General features: G+C 47.1%; 1 protein-coding gene across 1 annotated transcript in view; it reads left to right on the top strand.

Moving 5' to 3' along the window:
• Positions 1-19187, top strand: part of ARFGEF2 (ARF guanine nucleotide exchange factor 2) — a 548111-nt gene that overhangs the window by 319231 nt on the left and 209693 nt on the right. The window contains exons 21-23 of the mRNA XM_086932618.1: positions 5045-5203; positions 14225-14366; positions 15702-15801. Coding sequence (XP_086788744.1) covers positions 5045-5203; positions 14225-14366; positions 15702-15801 — 401 coding nt within the window. The remainder of the gene's footprint in view (positions 1-5044; positions 5204-14224; positions 14367-15701; positions 15802-19187) is intronic.

The raw sequence follows: 19187 nt of genomic DNA on the forward strand, positions 1-19187 counted from the left end.
GGCCAGTCGGCTCCATGGCGCTCGAGGTCCCGGTCTAGAAGGAAGTCGAGGGACCGGTCGCGGAGCCACAGTCATCGCCGCTCGACGAGTCACCACTCTCCAAGGCTCCAAGTCCTCAGGTAAGTTGAGGCACTCGAAAAAGACGTCGAAGAGGCGTCACCGGCGCCGTCGGGTGCTTCGGCTTCGGCGCAGTCGTCGACTCTGGTCCCGACGCTGCAGGACCCCACAGGATCCAGGCCTGGATCCGGGTCGTTGCGAATCAACCTTAAGACTCCTCCGCTGGTGCCAACCCCGAAGGTGTCGCCCACTACGCCATCCCCGGACGACGACGTCCCCAGTCGCAGCCCTGGTACAGGTTTGTCATCGGATCGGCGCCAATGAGTGAGCACTTCATCTACGACCCAGCTCCATAATTTTTCCCTGACTATCAGGAGATGATTGACGAGGGGGACTGGAAGAGGTCTGAGGACCCTCTGGCACTGCAGTGCCAGTTGAACCAGGACTGGGCAGACGAGCTAGGGGAGGCCAGTGGTCTGGACACTTCGCCCGACACTGGATTAGTCTCTCCTCTCTCCGTGGCGTCGGAGGAGTGGGCTGCTTACAGCGTGGTGTTGAACAGGGCGGTCAAGGCCTTGGCTCTTGAGCTCCCTGTCGCGGCCGTGAGGACTAACCTCCTCACTGAGGTGCTCAAACCGCAGGCACGCTCCTCGGAGCCTCTACTGCCGTTCAACGAAGCCCTCACCGATGTTCTGTTGGGCAACTGGTCCAAGCCCTCCACAGGTCTCCCTGTGGATCGAAACGTGGCCCGACGCCACTGCCCGGCTCCGGGCAACCCTAGCTTCCCGTCCATTCACCCCACCCGCGAGAGCCTGGTGATCCAGGCCTCCACCTACCAGACCGCATTCCCAACCGCTCCTCCGGATCGGGAATCCAAAAGGTACGATCAGTTTGGGAAGAAACTATTCTCGTCCTTGAGTTTGGGGCTGCGGTCTGTCAACACTACCTGCCTTTTGGGCCGTTACACCCACACTCTGTGGGATACGGTTGCGGAGATGCTGCCACAGTGCCGGAGGAGGCCCAGGCAAAGCTCGCCCAAGCCCTGGCGGAAGGGCGGAATGAAGAACGCTACTTAATACGGTGTGGACTCGACACAACGGACTAGCTGGGTAGGGCGATTGCAACGACGGTGGCGTTTGCCGCACGCCTGGCTGAGGTCCGCCAACTTTTCGGCGGATGTCCAGGCCACCCTCATGGACATGCCCTTTGATGGCCATCGCCTCTTTGGCGACAAGGAGGATAGTGCGCTGGAGCGTTTCACGGACTCCAGAGCTACGGCCAAGTCCTTGGGCCTAGGCCAACGCCAGCAAACTTCCGCTTTTCGCTCCTTTCGTGGCCAAGGAAAGGGCGCCCCCACACGTCCAGCCAGCCACAGACCCAGGCTCAACGTGGTCGGGGACGCGGTTACCGCCGTGGCGGTACCGGGGGACACCGGCAGGGTCTGTCCACACCCGCCCCTGCAGCATCTGCCTCTAAGCCTTCCTAGTCTGGCTTTTCAGGCCCATTCGTCACCAGTGGGGGGCCGGGTCCGCCATCGCCTCTCCCACTGGCATACCATAATTTTGAACAGGTGGGTGCTGCAAATTGTCCAAAGGGCCTACTCCCTCCCCTTCGAGGTGACCCCTCCAGCCATGCCACCGCAGTACCACTGCATGTTGTGGGATCACTTGCGACTTTCAAGAGGAAGTTACAGCCCTCTTGGCCAAGGGGGCCATCAAGCGCGTTTCTTGGCCAGACGTAGGACGTGGTTGCTATTCCCACTACTTTCTGGTACCCAAGAAGGGCAAAGGAGTCCTACGCCCTACCTTGGACCTACGGAGCGTCAACGGCTTCCTCCGGAAGGAGAAGTTCAAGATGCTGACTTTGGCTCAGGTCCTAGCTGCCCTGGACCCAGGAGACTGGATGGTAGCGTTGGACTTGCAGGACGTGTATTTCCACATGCCCGTCCTGCCGGCCCACCGGCGCTACCTGCGGTTCACGGTAGGCCACGAGCACTTTCAGTTTACAGTGCTCCCCTTCGACCTTACCTGCGCCCCACGGGTGTTCACGAAAGTGATGGCGGTGGTCGCAGCTCATCTGCGCAGATCAGGGGTTTCAGTCTTCCCCATATCTCGCCCCAGACAGTCGTCTCCCACCTCCGGACTATGGCCGACCTCTTGCACTCACTGGGGTTCTCCATCAACATGCCGAAGTTACACCTGTGCCCCTCTCAGAACCTCCTTTTCATCAAAGCGGTTCGGGACTCGACGCAGTTTCTGGTTTTTCCCCCTGAGCAGTGGGTTCAGGATATTCAGGCTCTGATTCCTAACTTTCAGCCTTTATCCCGAGTCTCAGTCAGGTTGACGCTGCGGCTCCGGGGGCTGATGGCCTCCTGCATCCTTCTGGTGTGTCACGCCAGGTGGCTGATGCGGGCTCTGGAGTGGGACCTGAAGTTTCAGTGGGCACAGCATCAGGGCAACCGGTCCGACCACGTCCAGATCTCGGAGGGCACTACGAGTCAGTTGCAGTGGTGGCTCACGAACCGCAATTGGGTCAGCGGCAGATCTTTCCCTACCCCAACCGGAGCACGTAGTGGTGACCGATGCGTCCCTCCTGGGATGGGGGGCCACATGGGAGAGTGGAAGATCAGAGGCCTCTGGTCTCCGGCGGAGTCCCGGCTCCATATCGACCTTCTGGAGCTGCGGGCGATCCGACTTCTGTCCGGGGAAGTGTAGTGCAGGTGTTCACAGACAACACCACCGCCATGTGGTACTGCAACAAACAGGGCGGGGTGGAGTCGTGGACCCTTTGCCAGGAGGCTCTGCGCCCCTGGCAGTGCTAGAACACCAGGGCGTCACCCTGGTGGTTCAACACCTGGCAGGTTCCCTGAACGCCAGGGCGGACAAACTCAGCCGCCGGTGCATGATGGATCACGAATGGCATCTGAACTCGGACGTGGCGCAAGGGGGGGGGAGATCCTTGGTTAGATCTATTCGCCACCGAAGAGAACGCGCAATGTCATCAGTTCTGCGCGTTCGAATTTCCAAGGTGGCACTCGCTCGGCGAAGCTTTTCATCGCGAGTGGAGCTGCGGTCTGTTGTACGCCTTTCCGCCTATACCACTTCTGCCCAGAGTGCTGAAGATCAGGCGAGACCGGGCCCAAGTCATCCTTATGGCTCTTGACTGGGCACGAAGATACTGGTATCCCGAGCTACTCAGCATGTCAGTCGATCCCCCGATTCGTCTGCCTCTTCAGGAGGACCTTCTGTCGCAGCAGCAGGGGACGGTCCTCCACCCGAACCTGTCCAGTCTCCACCTACATGCGTGGAGATTGAGCGGCGGCAGTTGAGGCCATTTGACTTGCCTCCTGAAGTTTGCGATGTGATTCTGGCAGCCAGACGTCTCTCCACAAAAACGGTATACGCCTGCAGGTGGAACGAATTTGTGGCATGGTGCACAGCAAAGGCTGTGGATCCACTCTCCGCCCCCCCTTTCAAGGTTCTCCTCTTCCTTCTTTCTCTTGCCCAGAAGGGCTCTGCTCTGGGCACTGTCAAGGGCTACCTCTCGGCCATTTCAGCCTTCTGAAGGCTTCCTGATCAGACTTCTCTTTTCAAGTCCCCTGTTGTTAATAGATTCCTGAAAGGCATCACGCACATGTTGCCTTCTGTTCCCTTTGTGATGCCTCAGTGGGACTTGAATCTTGTTCTTACGTTTCTGATGTGCGCTCCTTTTGAGCTACTTCATAACTGTCCACTTTGTCTTCTGACTCTTAAGACTGCATTCCTGGTTGCCATCACCTCTGCCAGGAGAGTGAGTGAGCTCCAGGCTCGATCTTCTAAACCTCCTTTCCTCTATGTCCTTCCGGACAAGGTTGTTCTAAGGACTCGTTCTTCTTTCCTGCCCAAGGTAGTCACAGCCTTTCACATCGGGCAGTCCATCACCTTGCCCACCTTCTATCCGCCTCCGCATCCCTCGAAGGTGGAAGAGAGGCTCCACCGTCTGGACCCAAAACGTGCGCTCTCATTCTATCTGGAAGGCACACGCCAGTTCCGGGTGGACGACAAGCTCCTTGTTGGTTACGTGATCGCAAAGAATGGACGGGCGGTGCACAAGCGGACCATCTCTCAGTGGGTTGTCTTGTGCATCAAGGTTTGCTACTCCTTGGCGAAAATGGAGCCTCCTGTTGGGCTGCGCGCCCATTCCACTCGGGCCACGACAGCTACTACTGCCCTGGGTCGGGGAGTCCCTTTGCAGGACATCTGTCAGGCAGCTACGTGGGCCTTGCTGCACACGTTTGCTAGACACTATTGCCTGGACAGCCAAGTCCGGAGAGATGGCTTTTTCGGCCGTTCTGTTCTCCAGGACTTTCTGGTGTGATTTTGGTTCGCAGACGCACCACCGGGGTTGGTATTGCTGGGGTATCTATTCTAAGGTAAGGAATCTAACACTAACCTGTTTCTTTCAGATGCACAAGTTACTTACCTTCTGTAACGATATATCTGTAAGAAACAGTAGTTGGTGTTAGATTCCTTACCGCCCCACCCATCCTCCACGTTCTGCTAACCGATATCTAGGTTTAAGGACATCCCTTTCAGGGCCCTAGTTTCATGGCACCAGTGTCGGTTTCTATCATGGCTCTGTGTTCCTGGCGCGGAAAGGTATGTACAGAACTGACGTCAGCGCGCGAGGGCGTCGTCTAAGTACTCCGTCATCCGGCGATCACGACGCCGACGACGGACGCGGTGCCGTAGACGACGCCTATCGACGTGTAGGGGTACTGCTGACGAAAACTTTCCAGATCCAGTCTGATGCCTGGGGATATTCTAAGGTAAGGAATCTAACAGTAACTACTGTTTCTTACAGATGTATCATTACCGAAGGTAAGTAACTTGTGCTTCTCCAGCTCAAACGACGATACCTCCCTGGAAGAACAACTGTTTATTAAAGCACTACTACCATTCAAAAAAGTTTACTTTTCTAATTTTCTTCTTTTTGTTTTTGTGTGCAGCTTGAACGTGATGCATATGTACAAGCCCTTGCACGCTTCTCTTTGCTAACTGCTAGTTCCAGCATTACAGAAATGAAGCAGAAGAACATTGACACCATAAAAACACTCATAACTGTTGCACACACGGATGGCAACTATCTTGGAAACTCTTGGCATGAGGTAAGTAATAGCTGGGTGCCTGGGATCCGCACTATTGTACAGAATGTAAATGTCACGTTGAAATAATCCCTCGTCAAAATTGAATGTATGTTACTTACTCTACTGATTTTTTTTTTAAACTCCAGCATTTTAAATTTATTTGTAGTACAATTAAATGGTCTAAATATGACTTTTAATTACACTAGGGCTCCAATCACGATATAGCCGCACAATAAAATTAGATATAACATACACACTAATAAGAGGGTGTACAAATACCACCCAATTCCATGCTTGGTATCCTTGATTGAGGAGTAATGTACCAATAGCATGATATTCTCAAGGGTATAAATTGCACATGTTCACTATTTATTTAGATAATTGGCACCCATTTTCTAAACCTGGTTAGGGAGCACAAGTCAACAATCCAACTTAATGGCCTAAAGTCCTTTGAAATAAACATAACTTGTACTCTCATTGGGATCACTCTGTTCTGAAGAATTCCATTCCAAATGTGAATTGCAGCAAAATTGTTTGTACCATTTTTCGAAATATTAGAATTTGCATTACATACGATAAATTTGTCCAGACCTGGGGCCTGTCCTTATTTTTCACCAGGTATCAAGCTTTACTTGGCTGAAGAGCCCATAATAAGGGGGGAACTGGTCCTGGTTGCTTATATTCTGGTTCAGAGAGGACCTGGCTTGGCAGTTCGGGTTGGAGTATTTCGATTGGAGCAGGGTCAAGGCTTGCATATGGCTGGGTCCAAACGGAGGTGCTATGGTGGGTGAAAAACAATAGATTGTGATGCGGCCCGAGCGATTGCAAGTGGCTGAGATTTATTTAAGCATTCCATCCATCACCCAGTTGTTGTTGCAGTTAATTTATTGTTCCATCATCAGTCTGAGAAGCTCAAGTAAAATGTTGTATATTAAGCGCATGTTTAATGCAATAATTTCTATGGCTTCTCCGGTTCCTTGTTTCGATATGCACAAACGCAAATGGGATAAATAGACTTGGAGGTCTACTCTGCCAAGAGATAACTGTGCCTCAATTTCTAATGCATTCTCCACTCTCTTCTCTGCATTGACGTCTATTTTGCTAGTATCTGAAGATAGAAACTGCAACTGCATGTTGTCTTCTGCATCTATTGCAGAATAGATGTTTAAATTAATTTCTTCTTTTCTGGAGATTTTCCTTAGCTCTAGCATCCTTTTGGACTCCCTTATTAGCCACTTCTGGGTATCTGTGCAAGGTGAATGTTCTACATCAGTGATTCTTAATTTTTTGATTTCTGTGGACGGCCACTTCATCATTACTGGCATCCGTGGACCACCACTGATTCGTGTTTGGAATCCGGGGACTGCAGATTAAGTAATTTGGATGATTTGAACCTCAAAACAATACACAAAATACGGAAGCAAGGGGTTATCAAACAAATATATAGAAAATGAAATATTTTATTTATTCACAAACCAATAAGAACATTCCACAAGGGGGATGGGCTCCAGGTCCTAAACCCTTGGCGGGCATCCGAGTGTACTCGTCCTGCTTCAAATCTACAGACATCTTTACTCCAGGTAAACATTCAGTAGTTTGGGGCTCCTTAAATCAGCAGCAGTCAATGCAACTTCTGACTTTGACCTACTCTTCGTGCTAAATAGCGACCACCTGCATCAGCCACCAACACCATGCTCAAGCAATAGTGACTCCTTTAGCCGACAATGACCTTTGTGGCTCCTGCAAAGCTCCAGCCTTGGCTCCTCATGTGGACTTTGAGAAGTTCGACTCTTCAGCGGAGCAAACCTGCACTCCATGGAAGTCGGCCTAAACTTCTGACTTTGACCCGGTCCAGCGCAACAAGATGACCACGGGTGGCGCTTGTGCTTTTGTTGCTACGTTTACCTGAAAACTTAGTTTCTTAACTCCGTTTCTATTGATTGAGTTTGTTATTTTGGTTTCATTTTATTTATTAAAATGTATGTTTGCTTTAGCTGAGCGCGCTGCGCTGGCGATTCTGCATAAGCTTGCCTTATTGTAGGCTTTTAAATCTCCCGTTTTTGCTATTTGTGTTTTACTATTATTTGCCTTCGCCCCCTTTTTAATTCTTACTGCCCACTCACCTGCAGGATAATAGTACAAAAGCACCGCTGTTTGGCGGGTCCCTTTCCCGGCACTCCTGAATCAGTTGCTCTTTGGCGGCCATATTGGGGGGGTAAAGGTACGCCCGGCAGCGCCTTCAGACGCGGTGACCGTCTAGTGGTCACAAGGACGCTAGGCGTCTACTTAAGCTGGTCACATGACGTGCAGCGGAATCGCGCAGCGGGGTCGCCGGATTTCTGCCGGAGTTATGCCAGAGTTCTGCCCGTCTGCGCCCATCTGCGCTGAGGACGAACTGCTGGACGAGCCATGCGGGGAGGATGAGGCCTCTTCGGTAGCCTGTCAGGTAGTCAGCTCTTATTCCCTTGCTGATCTGACTGCTTTGAAACCTTCTCCCTTACCCTGTCACCATAAATCTACTCCTGAGACCCTGTTAAGCTCTTCCATCTGCCGTATCTGTTATAGTGACCCCCTACCTATTTCCGCTTCTGGAAGTTCACAAGCCCCCTCCATCGACGGGGTCCCCCTCTATTCGGAAAGGGTTTTTTTAATTAATGCTCAATCGCTCATCAATAACAACATTGCTTTCCATGACTTTGTCTCGGCTAGGAATCCTTCCTGGGTTTTTATAACGGAAACCTGGACTTCGGATTCGTCGGGTCCGGACCTTCTGAATGCCATCCCGGAAGGCTATGCGCTACATAGATTTGATAGAGTAAAACGTAGAGGGGGAGGACTGGCGATTCTTTATAAATCCTCTTCTGTATGTCGCATAAAAGTCCTCTCTGAGACCTCTGACTCCTTCCAGGCCATGTACTTCTGCATTTCTTCCTCTCCTTCGATATCCTTCACGGGTCGTCTTATTATTTATAGACCCCCGGGTCCCAGATCCAATTTTTGTCATGATTTGTTTAGAATTATGGAACCCTACTTCGGTAAATCTCACTTTACTATTCTAGGGGATTTAAATTTCCATCTAGACGATCTGAGTTCTAAAGACACTCTCTCTTTGACGGATCCTCTCACGGCATGTGGTCTTCTTCAGCTGGTGACCAGCCCTACCCATTTGGCGGGGCATATCCTGGACGGGGTGTTTTCAAACGACCCCAGGCTTTCCTCCGGCCTTCCCATACCACTTGATTGGTCTGATCATCTGGCCGTGCCCTTAGAGTTGTTTTCCTCTCGAGGACCTATGACTTCCCAGGCTTCCGCCAACAGAATCCCCAAGAGATGCCTTAGGAACATTACTAATGAGGCACTTGCCCCCCTAATGGGACCCGTGGCCGATCTGGCTTCCAGAGACGCCGGTGCTGCTGCACAGGAGCTCGATAATTCCATCGCGAGAGCAGTTGATGTTCTAGCCCCAGCCTCTCTTCGCTACTCAGCAAGGGCTAAACCCTCTGCCCCCTGGTTCACAGAGTCCTTGAGACTCCTGAGGCAGCGGGTGTAGGAGGCAGGAGAGGAAATGGCGGAAATCCTGGGAGCCGACTGAAAGAGATTGTCACAAGCGGTTACTAGGAGAGTATAAGGCCAGGATCATCAAGGAATAACAGGAATTCTTCTCCAAACGCACGATGTCCCTTACCTCACCTAGGGAGCTCTTTAAGATTGTCGATTCCCTGTGCTCCTTACAGGAACCGGACCCAGTCGTAGGCTCGCAAGGACTCTGCGACAGGATCTCTGAGTTCTTCCACTCTAAAATTGTGGATATCTACCTTATGTTAGAAGCACAGAGAAAGACTCTCGATGTTTATTCCAGCCTTATCCAAGATAGTATAGAGCCCTGGTCCAGAGACTCGGCTAAGATCCTTACGGTCTTTCCCCTCCTTACCATCGAAGACCTTGACTCCTTGCTGAACAAAACGAAATCAGGCTCCCCGTTGGACCCCTGCCCTTTAAAAGTCCTGAGGGACTGTAGGGATACCTTGTTACCACCATTATTGGAGGTGATGAATGGCGCTATCCTTCAGGGTATCTTTCCGGCAGCTTGGAAAAAGGCGATTGTTAAGCCCCTTCTTAAAAAGCCTACCCTGGACCCAGAAAACCTCAAAAATTTTGGCCTATCTCCCTGCTCCCTGCTAAGATGCTGGAATCTCACTTTAATTCTCCTCTCACCGCTTTTCTTGATTCCTCTGGTTACCTGGACTAGTCCCAACACGGGTTCAGGAAATCACACAGTACGGAATCAGCACTTACTGTTGTGATGAATAATATCCGAACTAAGGTTGAACAAGGACAGTCCACCCTGCTAGTCCTTTTAGATCTGACGGCAGCATTTGATACCCTGTCTCCCTCGACTTTAACAGCTCGTCTGAGGGAGATTGGGTTGCAGGGCCCAGCGCTGAGCTTGTTGTCCTCCTTTTTAGAACTCAGGGAGCAGAGGGTCAAGCTTGGAGAGTTCCGCTCCCCTGCTAAACCGTTGAAATGTGGGGTTCCTCAGGGGTCGACGTTGAGTCCGACCCTGTTTAATATCTATGTGGCCCCACTTGCTAGGTTAGTTAAATCGCAGGGGATGGAGGTTGTATCATACGCAGATGATACACAGATTATGGTGTCCCTGGCCCACTCGGTCAGCACCTCTGCGTCCAGCTTCAGGAACTGCATGCAAGCAGTTGCAGAATGGATGATTCGAAATTCCCTGAAGCTGAATGGCGACAAAACTGAGGTGTTGATCTTTGGTAAGGACCAGGATGTCTGGTCCAGTGAGTGGTGGCCTTCATCGTTGGGAGCTTGTCCTACACCATCGACTTCTGCCAGGAATCTTGGTGTCATCTTTGACAGCTCGCTGAGTATGAATCTTCAGGTAAATCGAACTGTGGCTACCTGTTGGGGAGTCATCAGGATTCTGAGGAGAATCAACCACTATCTCTCTCCTCAGGCACGTAAACAGACTGTATTCTCGTTAGTGTCTTCCCGACTAGATTACTGCAACGCTCTGTATGCAGAAATCAATAAGGGCATTATTCAACGCCTTCAGAGCGTGCAGAACGCTGCGGCGAGATTTGTGTTGGATGTCCCCAAGTCTTTCTCTGCCACTTTAGCCAGGAAGAATCTCCATTGGCTCCCGATCCAACACAGAATTGTGTTTAAAATTCTGTGTCTGGTTTTTGGAGCGCGTCTGGCTGGACCCTCAGATGCCTTAGGCTCCCTGCTAACTTGCTACTCTCCTAGCAGGAGCCTTCGTTCCTCCAACATGAATCTTCTGTGCATCCCGCGTAGTAAGAAAGTCAGATGGGGAGGTAGGGCCTTTGCCACCGTGGCCCCCCGTCTGTGGAATGCCCTCCCTTCCGACATAAAGGTGCAAACTTCGCTGTCTCTTTTCAGAAAAGCTCTAAAAACGTGGTGTTTCATTAAGGCTTACCAATAAGCTGCTTTGTGGATATTTTTGGATTAGGCGCCTTGACGCCCTTGGGCTAAGTAGCGCAATATAAGTCGGATTTCATTCATTCATTCATTCATTCATTCATTCATTCATTCATTTTCTTTTTCAAAATTGGTTTGGGGCTTTACTTGTGTGGTGTTTTCACTTCATTACTGTTTGAGTGCAGGATCAGTACTTTTCACATTTCCTCTTTCTTTTGCCAAGCTACCAGAGTGTTCAGCACAGATTTATTTAGTGACTTTTGTGGTACGTCCTGATAAGGATTGCGGTTGTTGCTCTCCCCCATCAACTATTGACCCAACTTATTACAATTTTTCAGTAGAAGCCCAATTTATTACAATTTGTCAGTATCAAATTTGGTAAGTTGTTCAGGAAGAAACCAGAAGGCTAGATAATGGACAGTCCTGTAACTGAATCAGTTGAATAAGTACCAGAGTCATTCAGAATACTGCTCCTGCCTTTTTCTGAAAAGTTTCTGCCTGGACAGAGCACCATCAGTAGAGAAGTGTGAAGCACAGTAACCAGTCTCCGTATGCTCTTGAAACTGGGTCTTATATTAAATGTGCTACTTGAAACCCTGCCAAGAAGTAGTGTTTCTATAACTGTTCCTCAACACCGTTCAGACCAAAGAGAAGCAAACTGAATAAAAATGATGCTATGATATAAACGTGTTGACCTACACAGAAAGAAATAACTGGCTTTTGATGGGTCAATGTCCTTAACTTTGATCTGTAAAGTTAGTCAAAAATCTGTTGACTTTGGGGGTGGAACGACACACAAGGAAGATTACCATGGTCATTAAATGGGCTCAGTCTGGTGTCACCAGGCTCCAAATCTCTCCAGCAGTCTCTGCATTTGAGAACCCGAATAAGTCTTCATTCGCATAAGAGACATTCCTTGAGAGATGATGCCCACCTTCAGGAGCTATCAGCTGTGGGACTTTGAAGTACAAAAGAAAGTTGAACAAGAAGTACCACTTCTGTGCTAGTGGGGAATGGCAAGCAGTGAATTAGGAAGAGCACTTCTCAATAAGCTGGCCATGAAGCTTTGCTTATACCTTTTGTCATTGTATTACCTAAATGCTGTCAAAAAGGGATTTGCAGGCTAGTATGCATCACCACAGCCTGACATACTCCTATTCCGTTAGCTGGATCTTCATACTCTGTCAGTGCACAAAATGTTAAAATTCAGTGTTCATCCTGTATTGTTGGTGAAGGAGGATGGTCGTGTACTGCACCACAAACATCCCAGTGTCTTTTACATCTAATGTCTTGGCTCCTGAGCAGTTTAAGTTCTGAACTTTCACTATTGCAAAGACTCTAGGAACCACCTTCTGCCTGCTACTGCACAGTTTACCAAAATGTGGTACAAGAAGTGGAAGCAATTCAACTAATGGTGTAAGAATAAGGTCCTGCATCATCTATCATTCCATCATGTTACATTTATTTGTCTGCCCTGGCATTACCACATGTATCTCTACTCCAAGGTGCAGAATAGAACCTGCTACCAACTTTCTGTCTTCTAAGCGCACGGTTGAAGAGACTGTGAGGTCTCTCTAGCACTTTCCCACTGGTAGGGAGACACCACATTCTTGGGAGTTCAACACGATTTGTCACTGGTAAACAAACCATCCTTTTAAACCCACACACAAGCTAAGAAGGCATCCCACTTGGAAGACTGCCTTCTACTGGCCATCTTGTGTACTCTTAAAGTGGGCAATAGCCAAGCTTCCTCCACCAAAGATCCTTATCTCATGATGATTTTTAAAATTGTTTCAACCTCGGTTCTAAATACCCATATGAATTTTCATCACAATCAACTTGTTTTGTAAGAGCATCTTCAGAGCTCACTTAGCCATTCTAACTGCAGAGAGGCAATTTGCGAACTGTGAATTTAATTCTCCATCGTTTTTTGGCAAACCACAGTAGGAATGTCCATTTTCAGAGTTTTTTTTATACTACTGTATACAGTATTTGACTGAGTGTTTACATATGGACCTGTAATTATTTGAAATATAGCAACAATTTGTATATTTGCTACCATTAAGTAACTTTTTCTTCAAAAAGACACCCTAATCTAATGAAGAATGTCTTAGGGGTAACCATGCTCGCCACTATTGAAAACATGTAACCTCTAGGGGTACAAAATAAAAGACTTTCACTGTGGTGGTGGGTGGTGCCACCATTCATGATAATGGGTAAGTAGAAAAACAGTGTAATTCTCAGTGTTTGATTCTTAAACTTGCTTGTACATATTGCTGTTTCTTCCTCATTTTTACATTATTTTGGGTATTTTATTGGACTCTGAAAGAGTGTGTTCTTCCCAATTAAAATGTGCATACCCACATGTGCCTTTAATCTGGGGAGGTGGGGGTGTGGCACAATTCTAGATTAAGGGGAGGTCTCTGTTATCTGAATAATGTTTATTTTCAGAATATATTGCAGTCTGCTTCAAAATAATTATTTTGTAAAGATATCCCATTTATAATCCCCACAATGCAAAGACTTAATATCACTGGGGGTACATCTACTTGGTTTAGCTGTGTAGTCTGTAAAAGGACAGTGCTACTGATTAGATGGCGTAAACACCCGTGATCATGTTCTGCATTGTAAAACTTCATTGCATATGTTTCTTATGCAGTCATTTAACTGTTATCTATCGTAAGTTAAAATACTGTTTCAATCCAATCTAACTATGTTAAAACATTTCACTGTTCATAAAAACGCATAAATGTTTATCAAATTATCTTAAAAATGTATTTATTTGTTATCATTCAAAAAGTCAATTTTTCTAGTCTTCAAAATGTTGGTCACCTCCAACTGCACTGTTATATCAATTTTTACCTCACGCTTCGTACAACAGAATGTAATTGCAACACCCAATGACTGATACAGGAACATTTCTTTTGGAACTATTAAGCTTAGTCTGCCAGTTAGAATGTGTTCTCGGGTTGCTGATTGCCTGGAATTACAGTGCAGATGCAAAGTCTTTTCTTCCAATCAAGATCATACTGAAAATAGCTAGAAACATGGTTGGTCAAAGGATGCCTTCAAATTAAACCCTCTTGTTTTTTAACCAAGAACGTTTGCTTAGTATTTCTGGAGCCCTTTGCTGGGATTTAAAGAGCTGTACATTCATCAAGACAAGGACTCGTCCTGCTTAAAAATCAGCATCAAATCCCAGCTGTTAAATTAGAACTGCTGTCTTTTTAAAAAAATATATATTATTTGGAGTTTTCTTTAAGAACCCAATTACTATGTCTTGATGCATTGTGATCAATTAATACAATTATCCAAAAGATCATTAATTTTGAGACCACTTTCATAACTTTCTATCTCTGGGAATGCTATGGAGGCCAGAGTGTTAGATTCTTATATAATTTTACGAGAATTCTTTATGGGCCAGCGATAAGTTTTTGTTAGAAGAAATTCATGCATGAGCCCAGCAACTCGTACTCTGAGGTCAAGCACAAGTAAAACATCTGTTTTTAAATCTGCTCATACCATTTTCCAGCACACATTTCTGCAAGATAGCTGATGAAGTATCCATTTTGCTTTTAGATCTTGAAGTGCATCAGCCAGCTGGAACTAGCGCAGTTGATAGGCACTGGTGTAAAAACTAGATATTTATCTGGAACCGGGCGTGAAAAAGAAGGCATCATTAGAAGCTACACATCCGGTGGGGAAGAATTCATGGGACTAGGTAAGTATCTGATTTCTTGCCTATCTCTGACATTAAATTAAATAAATATTAATGTAAGCATAGGTGTAGCCAGGCAACCTTAACGTGTGAAGTATAATTTTTAGATCGAGCTTTGAGGCCTGTTGTACTTTGTTGGCTTACAACCTATCCACTGCTTTTCATTTTTGTTTTGGTGTCCTTTAAAATCCATGCTTGCTAGTGGTCAATCCTTTCTCTTTGTCCCTCCTTTTTGTCTTTTTTTTTCCTCCCATGGCGCAGAGGTCAAGTACTATATCTTTACGTTTTGGTTGTTTATTTGTTCGTTTGGGGGACTATTTTAATTGTATTTATTGCATCTTTCCTCCCGCCCCTCCTCCCCCTGTTATTGCTGCCATCCTTCGTGCTACATTGTGAACATGGATAGCATAGTGACAATTTTACGTAAACAGAGACGTGATTTAAATTAGGAGACAATGTCAAGACTTCTTGTTGCTCAATATCAGATGCTCACAACTCCTCCTATCCTCTGGGTGCTGCGTGAGTGATTAAACCTATCAACTTTCTTTGGATGTTACCGGTGTTGGCTTTACCTAGGAGCGGTGCGGCGCCGCGGCCAGGGTGACTGACTCCAGAATCTGGGGATCACAGTTCGATCCCCGGGGCCAGCGGCAGATTAGCCCAGTACCATGTGACTCTGGGCAATAGCTTGCTTAATCTTCCCGATGGCCCCCAGCGCCTAGAGACCCTAACGGGGGATGGTTCGCGGTTTACAAATGTGGATTATTATTATTACACCTAAGGAAAAATTACTCGGAGACCAAACCCAATCGAAATAAAACTCCCATAAATAAATGGGGCTTTAATCTAGCTCTCGACTCCCAATTGGCCATATGTACCCTGAAGGCGTGCCACAATCTGATTTCAAGAGTTATTTTTTTTTATAAGGTCACAAAGGCGAGTCGCATTGCTATGCCAATGCTTGTTGTTTTAATGATGTTCAGTTCTTTCCTAAATCCATTTCACAACGGCTAGACCTCATAAAAGTTATAGTGAGATTAGAGTTAGGTAGACCACTTGCTCGGATTGTCAAGAGACTCTGTGTTGCAAATGCAGTTTACCCTCCTTCTTAAGTATACATAACATTTCAATGGACATAAAATCCAATTAATTAATTCTACCTGACTCATTCTGTCCACAACATTTGCAATTCTTTTTTTGGTTATTGGGCTCACTGTTATTCTTTCTGTGCTCTTCTTGTGTAATCCTTTGTATGCTTTATTTTTTTGCTTAGTACATTTGGGTTATTTCTTGCAAAAGTGCTAGTGATGGGATTTATTTGATTATTTTCTCTTTAAGGTACTATTGTTGGTGGTGGTGTTGACAAAAAGCAGATGGCTAGTATTCAAGAATCTGTTGGAGAGACAAGTTCTCAGAGTGTTGTGGTAGCAGTAGACAGGTGAGCAAAATCATTGCTTCATTTTAAAGTGGCCGCGTTAAACATAGCATTACTCCCTGGGACTCATAGATGACTATTTTTACTCATTTTCTTTTTTATTTGATACAATTTTATTGAATAGCATTCTTTGCTCTGCCTCACCCCACTAAGAGCCTTTAAGACTGTTGAGTTTCTGTATTGATCGTACTAAGGACTGTCAAGTGGATGGTCAGCGCTTTGTAGGGGTTTCAGGAGCAAAGAAGGGCAAAGCAGTATGAATGAATGCTGATGTTCTCATAATGTATTGATCACTGCATAAGAATCTGCTAGGCGCTTGCGAAAAAACACCACTCAGAAGTTTTGCAGGAATATTCTGCCAGAGCCAAAGCTACAACCACTGTTTTGGCATACAGAGTGCATGTACTGGACATTTGGCAGGCAGCTACAGGTGTCCATCAAGAATTAGCGATGTGATGCCCAAGGTCAAAGACACTTGGACTACCTAGTGCTTTTTTGGGCAAAATTATAAAAGCTGATTCTCATAACATGCTTTTTCATCTCGATAAATATTCATAAAATTTTCCTTGGCTAAAAGTGATGGCGTATTGGGCAAAATCAGTGGGGATTGATAATTCCTTGTTGTGACTCCTCTCTATTGTCCTCTTTCAAACCTATAGTAAAAAGGCAGATTAAACAGTGTTAATTTGAGGAATACATCTACTACTTGTGACCTAAAAGCACTTTTGATCCTTATCCTCCAAAGCTAAAGAAATTGAGATTCAATGAAACCAGATCTAAGGTTTATCTATGTGCTTTTTGGTGTTAATCAGTTACTATTTATGGCTATAATTGTTGCTTGGTTTGATATATCATCTAACTATGGAAATTATGTACTGTGGAAGAGCAAAGCATGGGCCAAGATGGTCGCCACCTGCTAAGTCTCTGCTTAAAAGCATAAAAATGGGAGTAGGAGACAGACATGCGGCACCGAAATAGATGCTGTATCAAAGGCCTCAGAGATGCTGACCTCTTCTGGCGTCGCAGGCTGTGCACCGTGGGGGACCAGGAGTACCCATGATCTCTAGCGGGGCTGCTGAGAACTGCAATATGAGTCAACCGAGCGCTTTAAGTTGAGATGGCTGTCTGAACTACATACATTCTCTGGCTGACACATAACACCATATGGGGAAAAAGCGTAATGGAGATAAACTGGGAGTGCACAGATGGAGACATTAGTATGCTAAGTGCTATGTATATGAGCGCAAACATTGTAACTACAAGGTACACTGGAGAATGCTTCTCACATCAGCCTGCATTGTGAGCAGGCTGAAGTTTTGGGACCGTGTGAGGTTACTCATCCTGGGAATCCTGAGACCAGGCTGATAAAACTCGATCACAGACCTCCTCAGGATGTACTTTTGCCCTTTTTGCTGAATGGCTTTGTTGAATCGCTCTGTAAATAATGAGGCAACAAAGTTGCTCTCTGCAAAGGAAAAAGTGGGTGTAAAGAATACCATTAACACTTGCTGCCTCGAACAGCTGAGTGCTTAGCAGTGATCCAAAACAGGGAGTGACCGCATTTTATTGATCTGACTGGGGCCAGATGCAGTGGGCATGTAACAATATGTGCATAGCACGTGATGCTGTAGATACATATGCTGTGCTTACTCCTCCCATCTGGTGGTAGGCTTGCACGTTTGCAAATTGTTTATCTTTGAAGGACACTTTAGAACTAACAAGGTATAGTGAGTCCTCCCATAGCTGGCGATGCACATCGATATGGACTCTGTCAGATAGTTTTTTTTCTGAAACCGGCTCAGACGTGTACCGACAGGGCTCAGTCTTCAGCAACTTGCTGTGCTTTCTCCTAGACCAAGCAGTTTGTCGACTCCAGTAGAAACTGAAGAATCGCCTCTCTCTTCAGAAACTGTCTTCCTCTTGAGACCTCCCCACCAATTCCGAGGCTCCATTCTACCTGCTTCGAAGACTTTGTTGATGAGTAATGGAAAGGATGCCCTTCCAGTACTGCTACCATTGCCAAATTCCTGTGGACCGACCACCGCTAGTTCTATAATCTCTGCCTCTACCCTGACCATAATGACACCAAAAGTGAGACCTGCCTTACCTTTCAGTCAAAGAAGACTCTTTGGTTCAGATGCGAATGGAGTTGGGCGCACCGGAGGATACAGAGGGATGGCTCAAACACCCCAACATCATCGTGGAATACAATGTCAAGTCAGGAGAAGAAGCTGGGATCTCAGAGGCACAGGCCCTCCAGTTTTCTCCCAGCTTTGAGGAGGCCTTTTCCTCCGGCTCGCATGCTGATTCTGAGGAAGCGGAAGAAGAACAAGACTATGGTGCCTCACAGCCACGGTTGAAGACTCCTTCTGTGAGTGTGGTTGGTACCAACACTCACGCTAAACCAGCACAGTGACGCTAAGCACCGCCTCCAAAGGGGTCGGGCATCGATTCCAGTATTGTAAGAAACAACCAGCCGGGCCACGACTGCCCTCAGCCTATGATCGGCACCGCACGAAGCATCCGGAGCTGGCAACGGTCCCTCCTTGTGACATTGATCCAGCTCAGTCATCGAGTCTGAAGATCTTACACAAGCCTTGGGTCACATTGAAGACAGCGGAGACCTCTGCACCGGCACTGAAGTCTACATAAACACCAAAAAAACAATGTATCCGGTTTTACACCAAAAGTACAGCCGCATCTGATCAACCTGCACTTTCATGGCAAAAACTTCTTCTGTTCCGCAGGTTGACCAGACGCTGGAAAAACTTAGAGATAGACACTGCCTAGGACATGGGTGCCCTTAAAACATCCAAAGAGTAAAGGGGATCCTTTCAGAGGCAGCAATACAGGGCACATAGCAATACCACATCCCCAGAATCTCCTCCCTCTTACCAGAGGCAGCAGTAGGCCTACAGCCAGCAGTCACTGCAAGGTCAATGTTTCTCCAATGGTGCCTGCAGCAGCAAAAGAGACTCTGACAAAGGGCCCTCCATCTCCAAATAGTGACTCACTACACCTGTCGGAAGAAGTCTTCAGTATTTCCCTACCAATGGCAAGAAATCACTTGAGACAAGAAGGTACTAGCCATAATTCAGCACTGAGTTTGCCTAGAACTTCTTACACACCCACTCAGCATTCCTCCCTGCAGGCACATTCTCAGCAGGGAACATCATCATTGCTTAGAGCAGTGTTTCCCTTACTGGGGTCCGTGACACGTTCCCAGGGGGTCCGCAGGCAGCAGTTTTAAAAGCATTGCAAAGTTCCTTGTAGAATTAGCAGTTTTCGAGCAACAATAAAAGTGTCAAGATAACACCAGTGATTAATGTACCTGCTGGAGAGAGATGAGTTTTATCCAGTGGCGGGCTTGACTTATGTAATGTAGAACA

Source organism: Lissotriton vulgaris, chromosome 7 (assembly GCF_964263255.1).
Source record: "Lissotriton vulgaris chromosome 7, aLisVul1.2, whole genome shotgun sequence".
Lineage (NCBI taxonomy): Eukaryota > Metazoa > Chordata > Amphibia > Caudata > Salamandridae > Lissotriton > Lissotriton vulgaris.